General features: G+C 33.0%; 1 protein-coding gene across 2 annotated transcripts in view; it reads left to right on the top strand.

Moving 5' to 3' along the window:
* NCAM2 (neural cell adhesion molecule 2) overlaps positions 1 to 24,052 on the top strand; it is a 442,733-nt gene that overhangs the window by 374,159 nt on the left and 44,522 nt on the right. Inside the window, exons 13-16 of one of the 2 annotated variants that reach the window (XM_056109215.1) lie at positions 5,082 to 5,201; positions 5,810 to 5,931; positions 15,562 to 15,742; positions 23,734 to 24,034. In XM_056109215.1, the coding sequence (XP_055965190.1) occupies positions 5,082 to 5,201; positions 5,810 to 5,931; positions 15,562 to 15,742; positions 23,734 to 23,840 (530 nt within the window). In that variant the 3' untranslated portion in view covers positions 23,841 to 24,034. Of the gene's footprint in view, positions 1 to 5,081; positions 5,202 to 5,809; positions 5,932 to 15,561; positions 15,743 to 23,733; positions 24,035 to 24,052 lie in introns of those variants that run through there. The other variant, XM_056109214.1, reaches the window with a different exon arrangement.

Here is a 24,052-nt window from a genome sequence, read left to right as displayed (position 1 = left end):
AATATTACAGTGCTGTATTTTTTTAATAGTAGATACTATAAATAATAGCACAAGACTGGTTATTTTTAGTTACTTGTAAAATGTGTCTTAATATTATGAGTAAGATACATGAAATTAACAGTAGTATATGTATTTATATAACAAAAATATTTTACAAATATTTTATGCATGGCTGAAGATATTGACAGAGGGGATGAGGTAGTGGCTAGATGACTCAGGCGAATCAACAGTATTGAAGCATAGTGTGTGTGTGTATATATATATATATATATATATATCCATGTGGTATTTTTGATACATAAAACACAGCCAACAATACTACAAGCATGAAACTAAGCTGCAATAGCCAAACTTAAAAATGTGACTATCCAGGAGATGGAATGGGAGTGAAAAGAACCCTGGGAACCTGGGAACAATGATGGAGAGAAGTGGGTTTGGGATTGGAATTTGTACTCTTACAACACAACTCTGAATAACTATGTAAAATATGCAGTTCAAATTCTTTGAGGGTGGGAATCCTATCTTAAAACACTTCAATTCTAAGTACTGCTTAATATCTTCTTTTACATTTAGATATGCAAAGTGCTACCAGATAGATACCTTACCTGGCTGAGCTCATGCACTGCGTTGCAAGTACTTAGGTTTTATACCCCATATAACACCATAAGCTCTGCTTAGTACTACACCCTAACACAGAGCCAGGAGTCGTCCCTGAGGACTGCTTGTGTGTCCCAAAAGCAAATTAAAACCAAACAAAGTGCATTAAGTATGTGCGTCGAATGTAGCAAGCTTTGTGTATGTGCTACATATCATGCTCATAAGAACTTTATAACAGAAGTTTTTTCATCATAATATAGTCTAACATAAAAATAAGTGTTATGACTTAAAAAACTAAGAATAATTTTGAAAAGATATTAAGAGATGAAATAATGAAATGAATCTTACTGCTGCTACAGACAAATTGTAGAGCCAATCTTTCCCAACACCCTTACCTACGATGACAACTTGAAGCATCTAAAACATAAATGCTACATAGGCATTTAGAAAAATTGCAACTTTGAAAGTGAAAATGATACTTTGATTTTATTAGTTATCATATTTTGGTAAATACTTTAAAGATCTATTGATTTATAATACATTTATAGAAGGAATTGTTAATTGTACAAATGACTTATTTACTAAGAGCATCAAAACATGGCATATTTCTTGAGTAAATAACCTGATATCTCAACTGCTGTTTGGACGGGTGATAATTCAGCATTCCCTTCATAGCACCGTAGCACCATCCTCCCATTTTTCACTGATTCGCTCGAGTGGGCACCAGTAACGTCTCCATGGCAGAGACTTGTTGTTACTGTTTTTGGCACATAGAATACCCCCCAAGTAGCTTGCCAGGCTCTGCCCTGTGGGCGGGATACTCTCAGACCCGGGTGGACCATGTGCAAGGCAAATACCCTACCCGCTCTAGTATATATAAAGAAATCTTATGCTAATTGTTGTTGAAATTGTTCAGGTAGTAGTGGTTATACCACTGTTGAGTTTTAAGTTCTAGAATGTTACTGCATATCATCAGCACTAAAATGCCTGTGACCCTCTTATCCCAAGGTCATCAATAGTCTGCCCTTTTTCTTTCTTTTCATTTACACACACTGCTTGATAAACTGTTTCGTATTCTAAGGCCAACAGTCTGTCATTGTTCAAATCTGATTATTTCCCTGATATTCTTCTTTGTATGTCACCGAAGAGAGAGATGATCCTATATAAGTTCTACCCACTCTGAATTATTTCATATACCATGCTACCTTCCTCCAATTCTATCTGTCTTGCGGTGAACTGCATGATTTTCTACTTTTCTTTCACCCCCATAGTAATTCATTGTGCGGTTATACATACAATAGATTCTCTATTCATTCATCTGTCATTGGATTCTTGGATTTTTTTTCCCTAACCTTGCTATTTTACTAAGTGAAACAATTAACATAGGTGTATGTGTGCGTGTGTGTATGTGTAAAATGTATATATTGATGCATACATGCACACAATATATATACACAAATATATATATGCCAGAAATTATTTGAAAATTTAACTATGAAATACCTTAATTGATGCAATTTGTCCTAAGAGAACTTTTTTTAGTCTATAATCTAGATCTCATTTTCACTAATATTTGAGTTTGAATTTCTGACATATAATAGGGAAGAAATTCATCCCACAGCTCAGATTGCAGTTCTTATGTTCTATTGTGTGGGCCCATTGAAGGAAAGAAAGTCTCCATTAACTAACTTTATAATTTAACGCGTGACTCTATTATAGGCTATAGTGCCTTTCCTTTTTCAAGTGGTGGTTTACTTTTAAGGCCTTCCTTGGATATTCAAAAACACTGTATGGTAATATGCTGGTAAATTACAGATTGCTTCATGTACATGTACAGTCATTTAGAAAGGCAAGTTAAATTACAGAGTCAGCTTTTGCCTCCTCTGAATTATTTCCTTTACCTCCATTTAAATTGTCCCCAATATGTTGAGTTCTTTCAACTCCACACAATAATCTTTATGTTCTCACAATGTTAATCAGCCTCATAATATGCATTATTGTACAAAACCTTTATAGTTGGAACTTAAAAGCAGAATTTTTTTGTATATAAAGTTCTGAAAACTTATCAATGGGTTTAATTCATTTCTCCATTATAATTTGGAAAGTCTGTTAAAAAAAAATCTTCTTATCCACCTAGTCTTGGAGCATTATCTTCATTCTACTCTTAAAGTGGCAACTTAGTCCTATTCTAATTTCCTCTCTTTTGAAGAATTCCTTTTCCTTTCGCTTCTACTTTACAAGAAACTTTTCTACTTTTCAAAAAAATAAAACATAGTGACTGTTACCTTACTTCATAAAGCTATTCAGAGGCATATTGGAAGGCCATAATTATTTGTGATAGTAATGGCATCTATTCATGCATTCATCTATTCATACTGAATACCTGTGTAAAAATATATCTCAATGTAAATATCCCTTTTTTTCAGAAAACAAATATATTTTCATTGAGCACAATAAAAAATGAATACCTTTGGACTACCCATTATTTCACATTGTTCTATGGTCCAGATATAGTAATCTAATTTGTGTAGAAAAATGATGACCGATGATGATTGCTTATAGATCCAACTCCTTTATTTACCTTCTTTGCACACTTAGACTTTTGTTTCTGTAACACTTAATAAGTGTATATTTGCAAATTGGGAGACTGACTTATCCCTGGTTAGATCTGTCAGCAGTGTCATCAGGCTCAGATCTATACACTTTATTGAATATAGTTACAAAATATGTCCTAGTGCAAACTAGTCCTTATTGGCATTGGACTAGTTTCCTTATGAATTTCTCATTTAAACCTGTGCTCATCACTTGTTATGATTGACTATCCAAGGATCTAAGAGATTTCACCAAAAATCTTGAAGAATTAAAATGTTTTTTTACTTAAATTTCTGTGGAAGTGTGCATATGTAGATTTTATATATAGATATTTATATAAATTTTCCATGCTTTTCAAGTTTTGCATTTTAAACAAAAAGAATCTTCAGTTTATCCAGCATTTCTTCTTTTGTATTTTGCTAAGTAATTAAATGATAATGAAATAATTTAGTGAAACAACAAGCTAGATGTCACATTAATGAATAATAGGGAGAGGCATGAACACAAGGTAGAATTGAAACACATTCATTAAAATTCTTTATACAATTGAGAATGAAAATTTTATTTGTTTAATCTGTATTGTAACTCAGAAATATGTCAATATGTTATATTGGGATTTTTATTAATATATACTATTTGAATCATGGCCCTGATAAAAGTAAATATTTGGCCCTGGTTACTTAATCCTTAATTATTATATTAGCATCGACTATACAGTCTTTTATTTTAAAGTGATTATTTAATTTAGTTATTATGTAAACAACATATAAGTTCCTTTCGGTTGTCATCAGACATTATTATTCCTAAGTAGTTGCTTTGCTTTCTAGGAATAGTAATAAATCTGGGATTTTGTTAACTCCATCAAAGGAATTTTAAGGATGTATTATATTGAAACATGAATTGTGCACGATATTTTCTGCCAAAATAAGAGATTCACATGACCCAGAAAATATTTTCAATTATCTTTAATTACATTATTTTAAAATATTTTCTCTTCTTCTTTACAGCATGCTGAATATTAGTAGGATGCAACAGAGAATTTAGAATAAATTCAGACAAAATATAAAGGATGAAAATATTTAAGTGAACATTAAAATAATTTGCTTTGAAGTTATTGAATGAATGATCCAATGTTTTGTGACACTTTTTGTTTCTTTTTGGGTCACACCCAGCAATGCACAGTGTTACTCCTGGTTTTGCAGTCAGGAATTACTCCTGGCGGTGCTCAGGGCACCATATGGAATGCTGGTATTTGAGCCCCAGTCAGCTGCGTGCAAGGCAAATACCCTACCTGCCGTACTATCGCTCCAGTCCCTTTTGTGACACTTCTTTGCCACAATTGGAGACCAAAGTAATGGAGGCTATTCTCTACATTTAATTTCATCATATATAGGTTACATAGAAAATACTGAGAATAAAAAATATTTAGAGGCACCCATTAAATATATATTTCTACTCATTTCTAAATTGTATAAATATATAAATAGCTTACTTTCTAATTTGCAGTTATATCACACATATAACTATAAATTTTCTTTTCAAGTTGTGGCAAGAGGTTCATATACTGGGGCTGGATCAATAGTACAGTGGGCAGGGCATTTGCCTTGCATGCTGCCAACTCAGGTTCTATTCCCAGCATCCCATCTGGTCCCCCGAACACCGCCAGGAGTGATTCCTGAGCACAAAGCCAGGAGTAACCCTGTGAATCGCTGGTGAGGTTCAAATGCTAACATACAGATGACAGGTATTTGTAAATAATTTTTTGCATGAATTTCCTTTTATCAAGTTCTATATAGTTATAATTACGGTGAAATTATCCTCTAAGGATTGCAATGTAACAGTTCACTTTACTTAATAAAATCCATTAATCAAAGGTATTTTTTTCCCTCTAGCAATGGTTGTTTTGAGCAACCTAGAACCAAATACAACTTATGAGATCAGGGTTGCAGCTGTCAATGGAAAAGGACAAGGAGATTACAGTAAAATAGAAATTTTCCAAACATTACCTGTTCGTAAGTAATGTTTTGTACTTTGTTGTAGTTCTCTTTAGTTACTCATTTAAATGGAATCTTAAAATGAAGGAAGATAATTTTAATATTTTCAGGAAGTGAATTGTGTCATTGTTAAAGTGGTTCCTAAAGATCATTGTATATAATACTTAAAAATATATTTGCTCTGAAACAGGGAGGATAAAAAGAAGGTGCTTTTCAACATATTACTTTTCTGATAGTTATTTATTCCATATATATTTATACTTTGAGATAGAAGATATACTGATAAATTTAAATATTTAACAAAATGCATGCCAATGCAATGAATTTTTATATAATCATAGAAATAATTTTATACTGCATGAGAAATTTTTCTTTAAGAACATTTGCACACTAACATAAGCAATATCTTTGGCCCAATATTTCACAATTTTGCATATATTTCTAGGTGGGAAGTATGTGGAATAGGAGAGGAAGATGTTATATTAAAAAAAGGCACATAGTCAATATTAAATTCAAGATAAAATCATATATTTTGATTTCATAACAATATTATTTTTATTAAATAGCAATTCTTGTAGGTCTCTAAGGTATGTACCAATGTCATGGATGTTGTGTTGCCTATTTAGGTGAACCAAGTCCTCCCTCCATACACGGGCAGCCAAGCAGTGGAAAGAGCTTTAAACTCAGTATCACTAAACAGGATGATGGAGGAGCGCCTATTTTGGAATACATTGTGAAATATAGAAGTGTAAGTGCGTGCTTTTTTAATCATTTTGTATTTTTAAATCACATCAAGTCTGTATTGAATTTATTGATCTGTTGAGTGAATGCATATCAAACACCTCTGACAAAACCACACTATTGATGACACCAAGGGACATCAGATGCTAATTTTCCATAGTTGAAATGTATCATCAGAATTTCAAAACATGCCTGGTTCTTATTTTGTGGCTATTTTTAGTTATTATTTGAGGGTCCACTTGGTTGTGCTCAGGACATACTCCTGACTCTGTACTCAAGGATCATGTCTGCAGTGCTCTGGGGATCTTAAGCACTAAAGTGGATCTTAACCCCTCTACTCTCACTCCAGATCATTGTGTTTTTATTTTGTTTTGGTTTGTTTTTTTGCCTGTCCAAATTTTTTTTTTAATTTTTAAATTATATATATTTATTTTTATAAAAGTAATTCACAATAGTTCATTACAGATAATATTTAAGCACCAATCCTGCCATCGAGCATCTTCCCACCACAATAAGAGGGAAGTGTGTAAAGGTTGTTGTATTTCATTCTGGAGCCATTTAAGCCCAAATATAAGAGAATACAAGCAAGTTTGTTAAAAGCAAATGTGTGCTGCTTTTGATAAATAAGAGATAGAGTATAAGAGGTTATGCCGCTATTGATGAGATTGATGGCACCAGGGACAGTTTGTGGGTGTGTATGCCAAGCTATTGGACATGTGGGGAGCTGGGGGTAGGGAGTTCAGTCCTAATATGAGCAATGTTGGGTATCAGGGTCTGAGCACGCTGGATTACTACTTGGTTTAAAAACAGAATGATTGCAGGAGCTTTTTGATACCTAAGTGTGAAATTTTGGAACATAGTAGAAATGAAATCCATTTACCCGATTTGTCTCACAAATTTAGCAGAATATTTTCATCTTCTTTCTCTCTTGAAACAAATGTTCAGGATAAGGACTCTTGTCAATTTTAATCATTTTGGGTACAATGTTATCAAATAACACCTCCAGTAAATGGTGTGAATTAAAATTTATAAAAGTATAGCCACATCCACAAAGTATGAGACAAATATTGATGAAGTAGAAATAATTTCTTCAAGTAACTCCAGTTCTTATGGGACTTGGACAGTTGAGAGCTGCCTTGAGTCTAGTGATCTATGCTGGTTGGAAGAGGCATCTGCATACAGAGTACTACAAGAAGTAGCCAGATGCCCTTCAGAGCCAACTGAAAATAGTGCTCAAACACTAAAAGTGATTTCTCATAATAAATCATAAGTGCCATTGAGTATTTGTGCTTAGTGTAGATGTAAAAAAGTGAAATAATTTTAATTGAAATGTGGTGTTGCACTTAAAAATATTTATAATTGTTCCTATTGCACAACATTGATTTGATATATTCAACAGCCTTACTTATACTTTTCAAATTCATGGTGTTTTTAACAATGCCCTTATTTATACTGTTCAAACTCATTGTGTTTTAGTGATTTAGACCATTGCTTCTTAAAAGTATTTAACCTTTTTTTCCCACAAATGTATAATTTTCTAGTGTATACTGCCAATTTTTTTTAATTCAAACCTCTTAATTAGTGGGTAATATAAGAGAAATTTTATTTTGAAAACCTCACACATCAGTAATTTATTTTAGACTTCAATTCAGTCTTTAAAATGTAAGATCAATTAAGTATTAATCCGTACTTAATCTGAGGCAGCTGGATCTATATAGGTGAAAATTAGCATCTCCTTAGCAGGGCAAGACTTTGTTACAGATTTCATATTAGGAATGATGCTCACTTGTTTGGTCTTTTGGATTCTCTATTATAGAGGATCTTGACTCAAAAATAGCTGAAAGGATTTCAGGTTTTCCTGCAAAGCTGATACATCATGCTTCAAAGATTAGAATTCTTATTTATCTTACTTGAGCATCTAGAAACTCTTTGGAGGAGGAAGAGATTTTACTATAAGGACATAGTCCTGAAAAAGATTGTGAACTAGATGAGCAAAAGGGCCAGTTTTTCATGATGTCGCCTACTATTGCCGTCAGTAGAATTTATGATACAATACATGACAAGATGGTAAGAATGTGTGGGAATCCCTTATCAAATCATGAGGTGAGCTCAGAAATTCAATGACCGTAAGAATATGGTCAATATATTATCTTAATTTATAATTCCTGTCAACACAAACTTTTCCCTTTTTTTGTCCTTTTTAAAGAACTAGTGAGGAATAATACAGATGTAATATTGAGTTTATCAATTAACAGTTTAAGAATATAATTGTCACTGTCACTGTCACTGTCACTGTTGTCCCGTTGTTCATCGATTTGCTCGAGCGGGCCCAGTAACATCTCCATTGTGACACTTGTTACTGTGTTTGGCATATCGAATATGTCACGGGTAGCTTTCCAGGCTTTGCCGTGTGGGCAAGATACTCTTGGTAGCTTGCCGGGCTCTCCAAGAGGGGTGAAGGAATTGAACTCGGGTCGGCCATGTTGGCTGTGTGCAAGGCAAACGCCCTACCCACCGAACTATCGCTCCAGCCCAGGAATATAATTATAAGAATCATTTTTATTTTGGTATCTAAGACCATATATTTTTATCTGCTTGTTTCACAACTATTAGTGGTCTTCCTTAATACCACATGTATATTTTAGGAATTCAGTGATTCTTTTTAGTGACAAAAATTAAGCATAAAAATTGCTATTTTCTGAGTGTGTTTTTCTCCTTGTCATGTTAGCTTTGCCCTCTTGCAGATCATTTGGAGTTCCTAAGATAGTCTCTTCCTGTTCATATGATGAGAGTGAATAAAATGAATAGAATGAATAGTATAAGAGAAATGAAGAAATAATCATAATTTGTGGAGGCTGTAGATATTGTCTATGTGTTACAACAACACAGTATAGTTTTCCAAAAAGCAAAACTAATCAGAGTTAAAATTATGTTTCTTGACTGACTGCCACTTAAATGCTACTAAAAGGTAACTTTTACAACTGAATTTTAAGGTCTTATCATATTATGTAATAATTTTGTTCTCTTACTGGCTGTATTAGTTTGTTAATTGTAGAATGGGTCCTTAGAATTGTCTTGCTCCCCATTATAGAAACTAATATATTAATATCAATATGGGGGCTTTTAAAAAATTTTTACTTAATTTTCCCTCAGTGGTGGTAAAAGGTTACCAGTTTTCTAACACCTCCACGAGTGTTTTCTATATATGCTATTTCTCAATAGAAAATATTAGTTATTGTTTTATGGCCCTATCTTAATAATTTCACATAACATCCATTACCTCTTTGAATGTATTGCTATACTCTGCTCTATTTCCTATCTCTAATGATTACAAATTTCAAGACTATTAGATATCTGTTTTTGAACACCATCCTGAATATGATAGCTTTATAATTCACAGCTGTAATTAAATAGTAAACAGTTTGTACTCTTGGAACTGCTACCATTCTAATAATAAGCACCATTTTAAAAGTAGAATTTTTTAGTCCTATGGCAAGATTTGTAAGAATAATTCCTCATTATCCTATGTTATCCAAGGAAGTCATCACTTACTCTCAGTTATAAAACAATGGATAAATAATAAAACATTAAAAAGTATTTTTGCATATTTTCATTATAAAACAAGGTTGAGCTTTACAGGTATCTTGGTGGAAATGAGGAATAGAGATCAGAATGTGAGACATTCTTGTCTAAACAATTTTGTATTGTTGATGCTGAAATGAAATCTCTTCAGGGAGATTATATCAAATTGTCAATTTCTTTCCTATATCACCTTGTAATATAATGCCAGGCCCTCTACTCTAGCATACAAAAATAAACATCACATTCCTTTTTTAAATATTGTCCCTTTTCACTTCATCTTCTTTATTCTGAAAACACCCATGATCTCTAGGTCTGATTGGAAACCTAGGTATCAATGTAGAGTTATTTTAATGTGGTAAAACCATAGCTGATCTTGAGAAGAAATCATTTCCTCCATATTTTCTATATCAAAAGGTCACTTCTGCATGTTAAACACCAAATCTATGTGGTGGCTAAATATTTATAGTGCCATTTGTCTTGATATTTGCACTTGTACTGAAATAATAAATATTTCCAAATGGTTTTTGGTCATCCATTTTCTTTCTATGATTCTATGACTTCCTCTACTAGGATTTGAAACTGCATAGTTCAAGCACAACTGAATGCATTAAAAATGTCTAACCATATTCTAAGTGATTTGAATTTATTTTTTATAACTTCTATGAAAAAATAAAGAATCTGGAAATGAAATAGCATCATTCTGATTTTCCGTTAATTGTTTCTTTGAATCTGCTTTTACATTCCTGTGCCTAAGGATGTTTGATTCATAATCAAGGAAAAACAAAATTGAGGAAATGTGTTCCTTTTATGAGTGTTGAATTCTATCAGACATAGCATGTATAGCATTTTTCTGGCACGTGCTCCCATTACTTTGAATTTTCTTTCTACTCAGTTTTTTTTTAAGGGGCTGGGATGTGTGGTGGGTGAGCAATGGGGCATTTTCCAATGAAGTTGTCAGGAGTTCTGTGGGGCCTTCTGGTGATTACTTGCCACCAGGACTGTGGTTCCTTGTCACAGCCCAGGGTGTGATTCTGGTAGGGCTTGCAATGTGTGGGATTACCTGGCCCATCCTGACAGTGCTGCTGAGGACCGTGGATCTGGAATCAATAGGCTCCGCAACAAGAAGGCTTTGTACCTTCATCTTATTTTAATTGTTTTAATTGAATCACTGAGATACACTTAAAAAGCTTTCATATTTGAGTTCCAGTCATACAGTGATCGAACACCCATCCCTCCACCATTTTCTACCATCAGGCCATGCAGTATCTTAACCCTGTAGTATCTGTAGTATCTCTGCACTCCCACTAATTACAGTTTAATAGAGACAATAGTTCACATCCTAGTCTCTAAAACATAAAATGCCCAGATTTTTCCCGAGTAGATTAGGCACATTCTTTAAAAACATTTTTAATTAAATAACCGTAAGCTAGTTATAAAGTTGTCCATGATTAGGTTTTAGCGATAAAATGTTCCAACATTCCTGCCTTCATCACTGTATATTTCCCACAACCAATGTTTCCAATTTCCCTCATTTCATCAGCCCCCCACCCAAATCTGCCTCTTTCCTTATCGTCATTATGGTATGTGGTACAGGTACTATCTTGTATATTCGTTTATCTACTTTAGCATTCAGTTCTTGTCCAGAATGATCATTTCAAATTCCAGTGTTCTCTTTTTCATTCTAACAGTGCGCTTTCCTGTCCCCCATTTGTGAAGAGTTTCCCACCATGGGCCAGTCCTCATGGCACTCATTTATATTGTCCATGAATTATAATCTTATACTGTGATTTTTCATGTCCCACAAATGAGTCCAATCATTCTATGTCTGCCCCTCCTTCTGACACATTTCAGCGAGCATGATACTCTTTATGTCCATGCATTTATAAGCAAATTTTATGACATCATTTTTCCTAACAGCTGCACAGTATTCCATTGTGTCAATGTAAGATGTGCCATAGTTTGTTTATCCTGCCATCAGTTTGGGGGTGCTCAGGTTGCTTCCAGATTCTGGCTACTGTGAATGGTGCTATGATTCTTTATTCATGGATAAAAGGCAAACTATATTAAGTCATCACATTAAAATTATCAGTTTAACTTTCAAATGTTTTGAATAATGAATCACTTTAAACATAAAAGTACTCTAAATGTTTTAGTAACCTTTATTTGTCGCCAGCAAAGAGGATAAATTATGTTCAACCTTGCATTAATAGTGTCAAATAGAGTATCGGTTGTATGAATGTATAGAGGATCTGTAATATTAAATGTCAAAAAGTGATTGCACTGTGAGAATATTTATGGGTTGTGAGCATAAAACTATGAAAAATTTAAAAATTAAGTATTTTTGGGCAAAGGCAATAGTAGAGTGAGTAGGGCTCTTTCCTTGCACGGGTTGATCCCTGGTATCACATATGGTCCCCCTATCCAGACCAGAAAGGATGCCTGAGCAAGAGTCAGGTAAGTCATGAGCACAGTAAGGTGTAACCACAAAACAGACAAATAAATAAAAAGTAAATAGTTTCACCCAAAGACATTTTTCACTGACACTAGAAACAAACTAATCAGAATTTAGGATCCAAATGTTTGCACAACTTTCAGACATTAATAAAAAAAAATTGGAATCAATTTAAATAAGAAAATATCTAAGAATTTTAAACTCAGTTTAAAAGCATTGAATAATTAACAGTATTATAAATCATGGTATCTCAATGAAATTTGAGGGATGAGGAATAAAACTTGTATCTTGCTCAATTGCAGTGGAACATATTGATTTACATATGAATTATTTAGACTGTTATGTCACATCTCTAGTATACTGAAGAGCAAATTGAGCTTTCGAGAACACTGAGGAGATGTGGGACATTGTACCAGTACTAAATAGATGTTCTGTATTACCAGGAAATGTAGGAATTAACATCTGATTTACATAAAAACAAAGAAAACATCTGAAAATCATAAGATCCACACAATATTGCACTTGTCTAGTTATTGCGAATTTCTCACCTCCACTGTCTTCTCTGTCAAGTTTTATTTAATATGATGTTGGTCATACATTCCATAAGATTTGGAATAATAATTTAGTGGATTGCTTCTTAATGTTAATCCAAGCAGTGGGAAAGCCAAATACAAATGAGGACACCAAAACCAAATCCAGTTTCCTCTGCTTTCTTTCCTAAACAGAGCTTGAACACATTTCCTATGATTGCTATTATGATTTTAAAATAATAAGTAGTGCACTTGACTGGCCTGTACTCCCAGTATCTATTTTTAAAAAGAATTCCTCAAAAGGGCTGTATCAAAGCAAACTACCCATCTGTCTTTCAGCAGGTGCCCTTCATCATTTAATTGGCTTATTAATAATAGACCAATTCAGCAAATCATCTCATTAAGTTACCTAGGGGAACATTTTGTAACTAGATTATCTTAAATTGTTCCCTGGGCATTTATTTCTGTAAATTAGGCACTTTACAAATATATAATTGAGATTTTGATGCCTAGGGGAATGTTTGGTAACACCCATTTAATTTTTCCCCTACTCCCTAGAAATAGTGATTAGAAAATTAAGACGCCTTCTTAAAAGATACTTAGTGAAAATAAAATTTATTTAAACTGAGGAAAATATTAGAATTCCCGTTGGTTTGTTGGACCAGAAAATCAAATATCTAAAGTGATAGAATTTCTTTCATTTATCATATGAACTTGATTAAGTGGCAGTTAAATGCCAGGCTATTGAATTGTTGATTTTAATAGTCACAAGATAGCTAATAGTTTAATGATGGGTAATTTTAAAAAGTGTGCCTTGTTCTTGTCAAAAAAAATTAAGTCAAACTCTCAATCCAGAAATAGTATATTTAAAAGGTAAGGTAAAGGTAAAGGCCCTCCCGTTGATCGTCGATTTGCTCGAGCGGGCCCAGTAACGTCTCCATTGGAGACTTTGTTGTTACTGTGTCTGGCATATCGAATACTCTCGGTAGCTTGCCGGGCCTGTAAATCATGAAGTGCAGTTATTCCTCTAAAGAATAAATTCAATCGTGGGGTAATTCAGATACTAGAAATTAGCTCATTTTCTAGCTGTTTTAACCAAATATCAACTTGGATTCAAAGCAAAACAATTATTAATTTATTCATCAACATTCACTCTTACTAAACAATTCACATGATTAACTGGACAATTACAGATAGAGGGGAAAGAAACTCTAGTCTATATTGTTTAGCTCTTGTCCTTATCTTGCCCTTACGTCTTTCTGTTCATCATCTCTGTATTTGTGATTACACAGTATATTAAAAAGACAAATTTATGTGATAAATAAATACACATATGTATGTATTGCATCTAGAAGTACTTTTGCATGTATTTTTTTAAGTTTCATTTTGCTTCTTGTTCAGCACCTATGAAATGCTTTTATATTTAAAAAAAAGCCTAAAAATAAAACACCGATACTGTTTTTTCCAGTTTTTTCTAGTTTTTAATTTTCTAGTAATTGCATATCATGTGAGGTTTTCAATTACTGTCATTTTATTTTTAATTGGAATTAAACCTAGTTGAAGGATTCATTATATCTTCCTCCTCCGCCCCTCTCGGAGAGCCCGGCAAGCTACCGAGAGTATTCGATATGCCAGACACAGTAACAACAAAGTCTCCAATGGAGACGTTACTGGGCCCGCTCGAGCAAATCGACGATCAACGGGAGGGCCCTTACCTTTACCTTTACTAACTAGATTAAGATTATTGAGAAGTAGACTGGAATGGGAGGATGCTATCTTCAGTTAGTATATTGTCATCCTGGTTTTGAGTTTCAGGCCCTTTGGCTCTGTCTGGTGGACAGGCTTTATACCCCAATGTAATATATTGTATTTGAAGAATTGAATTATCTCCTGTCTCTGTAGCATTGGGATAGCAGTATGGCCTACATCATATTCACTATTGTATCAGTAGTTCCTGTACCAGCTTCCTACCCAATAAGGGATGAATATATAATTGTAGATTAAATTCATGAAGAACTAGAGAGTTGGGGAAACCATGGCTGTTTATCTTAAAGCTGTGTTCTTTTTTTACACTTCTAGACATTGTGTGACTTACTGAAATTATAAGTCTCCTGACACTTTCTGAACTAAGACTTTTGAGTATATCTCATAATACTCTCAAAATTAAAGGTGATACCATAGTGCCCTCCATGCACAAATAGAAATTATTTATGAGTACAACAGTAACCCATGACCATGACCAGTTAAAGCCCCCCAACAAAAATAGAACATGAAAACTCTAGTACTTTATAAATGTTTTCCAGACTTGATTCACAAGACAGTTTATCTCATATTTTTCTCCCTTTCAACCATAATCAATAATCACTGACAATTACAATCACTGTCATCACTGTCATCCCATTGTTCATTGATTTACTCGAGCGGGTTCCAGTAACGTCTCCATTTGTCGCAGCCCTGAGATTTTAGCAGCCTCTCCTTACTTGTCTTTCCCAATGCTACCGTATTGAAGGCTCTTTCTTTTCAAATATACCACAGGGAGCTTGCCAGACTCTGCCTTGCAGGCGAGATACTCTTGGAAGCTCTCAGGGCTCTCGGAGAGGCATATATATCATACATATATGTATATATATATACAGATATATATATGATTCATTGTCTACTGTATGATCCCCATCAAATACGGTGTAGTAATTATGGAAAATAGGTAGGGAGTGTTTTATGATGTGTCACGGGGCCGCAAAATTGACATAAATACTTTATATGTCATTTAAAATTATCTCACTGAATTAATTTTAATAACAAAGTATACAAAAAACAAATTTATGAACTAATGAAAAAAGATGAACTGTCACTGTATAATTAAGAATTGTGATTCTGGTTAATATATAATGTATTTTGTTTTTTACATAAATGTCTAAGAAATAAGTGATGGGTGTAACTTCACTTCTCCATGTGTATAATAACATCATTTTTGAAATTATTAAAATAACATATTTTATATCATGTCAGCATATTTATAATTATAGTTTTCCTGTACTAATTTATAAAATATATGTATTTATCACCTTTCTAGAAAGATAAAGAAGACCAATGGCTAGAGAAAAAAGTGCAGGGAAATAAAGATCACATTATTTTAGAGCATCTGCAGTGGACAATGGGGTACGAAGTCCAGATCACAGCAGCCAATAGATTGGGATACTCAGAGCCAACAGTCTATGAGTTCAGCATGCCACCAAAGCCCAACATTATAAAAGGTAAGATTTGCTTATGTTTTTAACAGAAAATTAGTATGATGCCTCATTTTCATCATGTGTCGGAATATGTATTAATATTTGGAACATAACATAATACGTTTGCTATTCTAATAATTATCATTATAATGTATCAAACTCAAGATTTATTCATGACCTTTGCCCTATGGCATGGTTAAATTTGTAAATACATAAGAATTTTTGTGGTTGTGGTAGGGAAAAAGATAGGCAGAGACAGAAGGTAAAAAATGGCTCATGAAAAATACTGAGAAAAATTGAATTAAGACTACAAAAATATCTTCACAAAAAAACAATAACTCATTATCACTATATAGGAACATATATCCACTGCCTTGGAAGATGTGGTCAACAGTAATGAGATTCATTCATTCATGGCTGACCAAGAAAGTAGATTTTTGAGGATGTAAAATCAAAACATAAGGGATATATTCTTAGGACAAAGGTGGAATCTACCTTTGTTTAAAGTATAAATGCTTTTTACCTCTACATTATTAATATTAGCAATTATTAAAAAAGGATACTGCATTATTTTTGAGGTATATACATATATATGTATGTTCACACATATGTATACTAGTATATATATGTTCATATATATATTATATATATATATAAAGAAAGCCCATGTAAATAGTGCATTTTAGTGTCCTGGAAATAATAAAATTTAAGTATAAAAAGAGGTACTATATATATAAATGCCGGCTGGAGCGATAGCACAGCGGGTAGGGCGTTCGCCTTACACGCGGCCAACATGGCCGACCCGAGTTTGATTCCTTCGCCCCTCTCGGAGAGCCCGGCAAGCTACCGAGAGTATTTGATATGCCAGACACAGTAACAACAAGGTCTCCAATGGAGACATTACTGGGCCCGCTCGAGCAAATCGACGATCAACGGGAGAGCCTTTACCTTACCTTTTTATATATATAAATATATATATAGGCCTACATTTGTGGCCTGCATTTTATATATGTATATACATAATATATAGATACATATAAGTAAATGTATATAAATAAATATAATTGTACCTATAGTTAAGGATTTTATGGCTGGAGTGATAATACAGAAGGTAAACACTTGCCTTGCATGCAGCTTATCTGGGTACCATCCCCAAATCACATAATGTCCCTTGAACCATGAGCCTGCAGAGCCAGGACTAAGCCTTAAGAATAATCAGGTGTGGCCCTAAAACCAACAAACAAAAACAAAACAAAGTGAACAAACAAAGAAAAATAGTTTCAAGGAGACGCATAAAGTTTCAGACAAGTCTATATCACAATTCTTAGAACAAAGGTGAAATCTATCATTTAAAAATTAATGCTTTTACCTCTACATTAGTAATATTAGAAAGTTTTTTTTTCTTTTTAAATAGGAATATTCTGATGCTTATTATAAAAGCTAAATTATAAAATTTTTCCTGATTAGTAACCACTTTTACCTCTTATTAAGTTGCAACCTTAGTCAGATCATAATATCCATTGCTCCTTTCAAAATAGAGCATCATCTGCTGCTGGCTAATGTTATGCATGCATACATATACAGGTTAAAATATGTATACATGCTCTATACGAATGCAGCTTATGAATGCATATATAAAGAACAGTATATTATTTATAAACATGATTTAATTTGATATGAAGGAATATACATACAATGCAAAATATTTGGGGACGGGAGAAAAATCACACTTGTTGGTTAGTAATTTATATTTACCATTTCTGTAATTTCAAGTTGATATTAATCTCTTTATTATGATGTTTTATATTGTGTATCATGATTTTAAAACTGAAAATAAGTTTTTACAATGAATATTTTATAAAAAATAATACTTCAGTATATTCCTTTTAAAATTAACTGATATTTTTATATTAAGGTTGATTGATAAATTGTTCCAATTATAATTTTAAATTGTAAAGTTCGAAGAATATAGAAAATATGTAGATATGTATTAGTGATAGATGTAGAATTTTCAAAGTATTTCTGTTTTTTATTGCTTCATTTTATACTTAAATCTGGTTATTATTCCCAAGACACTAAAATGCACTCTTTATTTTGCTTCTCTCACTTATGAATTTGAATCTAATATTGACAGCTAATACCATCATTTATATATGAGATGAGAGAAATAGAATAGAAGGACAGAGGCTCTAATCTGTTTTCAAATGGTTAGCATATTTTATGTCCAGTTTATCACATTGAAAAGAAATTTAAATTGAGCAAGGAAATGTTTTCTTCATTTCTAGATAGGATTTAGAAAAGTTAAAGAATCACCTCGAAATGATAGCTGCTTTACAACACATACATATTATTTTTAAGACGAGTCAGTAAGTAAAAAGAATGATTGTATGTACTGTTTAAATTCATTACCTCTGTGACTTTGACAGATCAATAAATGCCTCTGCAATCATAGCATTTTATGTCCTTGGTAGTTATCCTCTAAACAGACAGATCTCACGAATAAGGTATAAATATGATTCTCATCGTGAGTCAGTATCTTCAAAGAATGCAAGAGTTTCACTCTCTAAATATTTAACTTTAGCCAGGTATTTAAAGGTAAGAATTATTTTATCAATACTTAAATAATATTCTGTAAGGAAATTGAAGAATGTTAGTAATGTTTTATGAAAATAGAACATGTTAAAAAAAAATACATAACTGCTTACCATTCTTCCAGAATTCTAGCAATTTGTTTGAAGTTGTTCATTTAAACCAGCAAAAAGTACAGACTAAAAATGTGCAATCGCCAAGATATGCTATGATTAATTAACTGTAAACTGTAAACTCAATTCCATTTTTGTTATGAAGAGTCAGATTATAATTAGCACTTGAAAGGAATATAGAGAGAATTATGATACATAGCTTTAACTTTACTCTTGTCTTTTAAATTTTCTTGATATCTATGGTCCCACCTTCAAGGTAGATGCTTCTGTTCCTGCAATCTTCATTTCAATTTATTCATTTAGTCTGTTTTTTTAATTGTGATACTGCTTTGTGAGTAACTCTGAGATGAGTAATAGACATGAATTATCTGCACAAAGTACAGAATCTATCCTTGCCCTCAAGTAAGTCAATCTACTAGGGAAAATAGAAAATTAGTAAATTATTTAAGTGCTATTATATTATTTTAACAAAGAAATATGTTGCTGACACTTGCTTCAGTGAATGGATTTTGCAAGGAAACTTAATTTTGAGGAATAAAGTGAGGTTAAAGAGCCCCTTTAGAAAATGGTAGATGGTAAATCTACCTGTGATACAGTTTACATCAGTTAATTACAGATGAATTTTAGAATTCTTCCTTGGACAATTGGAGCATTACAAGAATTATTTCTCAAGATCATAAATTTAAGAGGAACCAGGAATTTGAGAATTAGGTTGAAACCAAAAATTATATGATGCTTACTAATTTTAAAATATCAAATGCCTGTTGGATCTATGTGTTTGGACATAAAATAACTAGGGTTGGAAATGTATGCTGTCAACATTACCACATCTGGTATGTGAATCCTGCATTGCATTAAAAAAAATCAATGGACATTGTTTAAGTTCTATAACATGTAATTGATATTTCTAGTACTCATGTCTTTCTCTTGCACCTAGAGAGGTGAGATATTCAATACTTACTGCAAATTAGAGGGTTAAGAAGACTCCTTAATAGCTGTGATGCTATGCATGAACAAGGAATCACACCACTGTCCCTATCTCTTTCAATCAGGATAAAAATGGTATAGCATTCCTGGAAAAAACAAATAGTGTCATATTGAAAGGTGACACAGACATACATTTGAGAAAATGAAGGTGTTTGATACTTTGGATGCCAATGGTTAACACAACCCAATTCAAAGAGTTGTGAAGTATCCGACTCATTTTACTGAGGTGGATTGGAGTAATAATATTAGAAATGGTAACATAGATGAAGTTAGGTGGCTTAGATGTTTATTTAATATTTATGTAATGCCTTCAGTAAATTATGGAATAAAGTAAGCTGAGTGAAAATACTGCTAAAGTGACTGATGTGAAAAAATGAAGACTATTTGTTTCTTGCTGATGAAACAAATTAAGTAGTCAAGAAGAATGAGATAGATTGAGGCAAAAATGAAACTCTCTGAGAAAGGAGGAGATAGAATTCATGTCCTCCAAACCATGTTGATACAGAGTCAGAGCAAGAGCAACTTCCTAGAAAAGGCACAAGTAAAGGGATTAATTTATCTATTAAAATGCCATAAAATAATATGAAGTTTAGTGTCCATGATTCTACCAATTGATGAGATTTTATGGAAAGCTACATCAAAAGTTCTAGAATTCTCAGAGCTCTAGAATGAATCATTTTAGCCACTCAAGATGTCCCAGAGCACCTTTAATGAATGCCAGGGGTGAAGGTTACTCTAGAATTCTTTAACCCCATTATATCCTGTAGATTTAAAGTTGAGTATTGGAAAAATAAGATAAAATGATCTTATATGTGCTTTTCACACAATTACTCCTGTGCTTATATGTCTTCATATTGAATTTGAAATTATATTAAAAATTCAAACTTCTAACTCAACTAAGGTATTTGCAGTAAATTGGCAGGACCTGAGGTCATTGAATCAAATTAGGAAAGCATATGTTTTAAAAGTTAACATGTTTCGATTTGTTTTGTATCACATTTATTTTATACTAGGGAATATATATATACATATATATGTGTGTATATATACATATATGTGTGTATGTATATATATATAGAGAGAGAGAGAAAGAGAGAGAGAGCACTGCAGCACTGTCCTTCCATTTTTCATCTATTTTCTCGAGCAGGCTCCAATAACGTCTCATTGTGAGACTTGTTCTTAGCATATAGAATGTGCCATGGGGAGCTTGCCAGACTCTGCCATGCAGGCGGAATACTCTCGGTAGCTTGCCGGGCTCTCCAAGAGAGGCAGAGGAATTGAATCCGAGTTGGCCACATGCAAGGCAACGCCCTACCCACTGTTCTATTGCTCCAGCCATATATATATATATATATATATATATATGTATATATATATATATATATTTAGGGGTCCATACCCAACAGTGCTCAGAACTTCCTTCTGGCTCTGATCTCAGGGATTATTCCTGGTGCCAGAGATCAAACCTGGTTGGCAAGGCCAGTAACCTACACAATGGACTGTCACCCTGGCCCATATATATTCTTATAAGAACAACATTAAATTTAAAGTATGTTCATTTGTTGAACTAAAAAAGTATCATTTGGGGGAGTTTGGGGCCATACACAACTCTGCTCAGGGTTTGCTCCTAGCTCAGTGTGCTGTGAGTACTCAGTTTTGGGGTACAGATTATATCGTGCTCGAAATTGAACCAGGATTTACAAAAAGTAATAAAAGTGTCTTATCTCATATACTATCACTCTGGCCCAAGAGGCAAATTTTTAGCAACATCTGCCTCACATATAGATAGCATGTTATTTTATTGATTTTTTTTTCTAAATGGGTATCTTAGTGGATACAGGTCTCCACTGTTCATTGACTGATTTAAAGGTTTTAAAAAAATTTCACTTACTGGGGCTGGAGCAATAGCACAGCCGGAGGGGCATTTGCCTTGCACACGGCCAACCTGGATTTGATTCCCAGCATCCCATATGGTCCCCTGAGCACCGCCAGGAGTAATTCATGAGTGCACAGCAAGGAGTAACCCCTGTGCGTTGCCAGGTGTGACCCCCCCCCCAAAAAAAAAAGAAAAAAAATTCACTTACTAAGGATGAATTACCTTTTATTTGTTTTTGAACTATACCTAAGAGGTGCCCAAAGTTAATCCTAGCACTTCTTTTAATTTTTTCTGGTTTTGGTGCAACACCTGGCAGTGCTCAGGGGTTATTTCTGACTCTGTACTCAGGGATCACTTCTGTAAGTTCTCAGGGACTATATTGGATGCTGAGGATCAAACCCAGTTTGGCTGCATGCAAGACAAGTGCCCTACCTGCTGTACTATCATTCTGGCCCCAGAGCTACTTCGATTTTTATCACTGAGGTGCTTCGAGGATAAGGCAATGTCAGTTGAACCTAAAATTCCTGGATGAACAGCATGTACTCACCCTGTTGAACTATCTTCATGGCTCAAGGATGAGTGTTTTTAAATATGCGTCACAGTACTAGAGCAATAATATAATAAGGTCATGAGCTTGCCTTGTACGTGGCTGACAAGGGTTGAATCCTAGCAGCCATTTGTCCCTTGAGCCTTGCCAGGAGGGATCCCTAATCCTGGAGTACCTGAGTACCTTTAAGTTTGACCTAAAAATGGTAATAATAATATTAATAATTGTAATGTTTTTCTTTATTTGCAAATATGAAATGTGAAATAACCATGATGTTACCATTAAGAATAATGATTATAATATAATTATGTATAATTTTATTTTATAAAGATGGGAATTTGGGGATTTTTGACAGACTACCATATATCTAAAATATTATAAGTTTATGGTGTCTGTAATTAGAGACTGATAAAATGGCATTTTTAATATGTGATTTTAATTATTAGTGTATTTTTAACTTGGTGAACCAAATATGATATTTTAGATGTTCTCTAAGATAAATAAATGTATTTATGAAGATGTCTCCCACCATGTGTTCTTATAAAAATTTGTGTTTTAGCCAGGAAAGATCTAAATATCTTTTTAGTAACCGCATTACTTTGTTTGTTTTCGTGATTTAAAGACTTTTTAATTTTATATTGGCTGTCAATATAACTTCCTAACAATTAATCCCATCCATACATTCCTAAGATGGTAGTAAAACTATTCAGCCACCTAAATTTAAGCTTGCAATATATGAGTTCTTCAAACTTAACAAGCTAATGACATAACGTTATGACTCATGAACAATAAACGTTACCATTGCTTTCACTTGTTTCGTATATTGATGAACATTATTGTTTTGATGCAATGTATAGTAAGTTTTCTTCTGTGGAAAATCAATCTAGTTTCAAACAATACTAGTATACACTCACATTTCTGAATAACGATGTCAACAATAACAAAAAAGTTGAAGACCAGAGATGGTACAGGAGTTCCAGGAATCAAGCTTTAGTTATTGCATGCAAGGCAAGCGTCTGAACCCCTGTGCTTTTCTCCAGCATCAATTTTTAAAACTTCTTTAGAATAAAAAGCAGTGAAATTATAAATGAACTATGAAATTAAAGTTTAATCAGGTTGAAATTCATTTATACTATTTGGAAGAATAAATCAAATATAATTATATATTAATATATTATAAATTATTGTATTGCATATAATATATATTAATATTATTTTAAGTAAATTATATGTTTAATTTTGCATAACAATCATAAAGAGCATGGTAAAGCTCCTAAAACACTCATAATTTTTTCTTCTCGAAGAAATTAAAAAAAAACAAAAAGTAACATATATGCAGAGTATTCCTGAGGCTGGATGAATGAATTCATGCTTCTACTCATATTGCTGAATTTTTATATGGGAATATTGAATTTTTATTCATAGTCTGTGTTCATGTTTTTAGAACTTGGAACATAATACCTAAATGTTTAAAACTATATGGTCAATTCTATTAATGACATGAGGGAAGACCAGTGACTTTTTTGTTAGTAATTTTATTTCCATTAAAAAGTGACTAAGATATTTACATATAAAGAATAGCAATAGCATCAAGGGCCTATATCTTGTGAAATGATCATTTTTAATATTGAACCTCAGCTGGTTTAATATGGGAGAAATATTTACATTTTTAATGTATTCACATTTATATATGGAATCATTTTAGACATTCTTTGCCTTAAATCACAGTAAATTTTATAGTAATTATATTTACTTTGTGTAAATGTTGCATTAATTATTTTCTCTTTTTTCTTTCCTACTGTCACTTTTTCCTTTTATTTTCATGTTTTTTACTCTACTGTTACTGTTGTTCCCTTAATTCTTTATTCTTACTCTATTTTTCAAAAATAATTTCATCATGCAGATAAATGCTGTGAAGCGAATAAAGGTGAAAATGGAAGCCGGTCATGGTGGCCGAGTGCTGCTGGGTTTTCTTTCATTATTGCCATCACTTTGTCTCGCATGTTTTAATGTTGTTGGTGTATCAGTGATACTTCATTTTCTGTCCTGCATATTTATAAGCATAAACTAAAATTATGATAAAATATTTTCTAAAACCCAACTAATTATGCATGTATCTTCACCCATGAAAAATTAGCCTTTTTACCTCTACCTAAATTGTCAAACCTTAAAGTAGATAATTTGTCAGAAAAGCACTGAGGGATAATGAATCAAGATTCCTA

This window comes from Sorex fumeus, unplaced genomic scaffold (genome assembly GCF_029834395.1).
Source record: "Sorex fumeus unplaced genomic scaffold, SorFum_2.1 ptg000265l, whole genome shotgun sequence".
Lineage (NCBI taxonomy): Eukaryota > Metazoa > Chordata > Mammalia > Eulipotyphla > Soricidae > Sorex > Sorex fumeus.
Note: the sequence above shows the minus strand (reverse complement) of the source record. Positions and strands in the feature narration are given on the sequence as shown.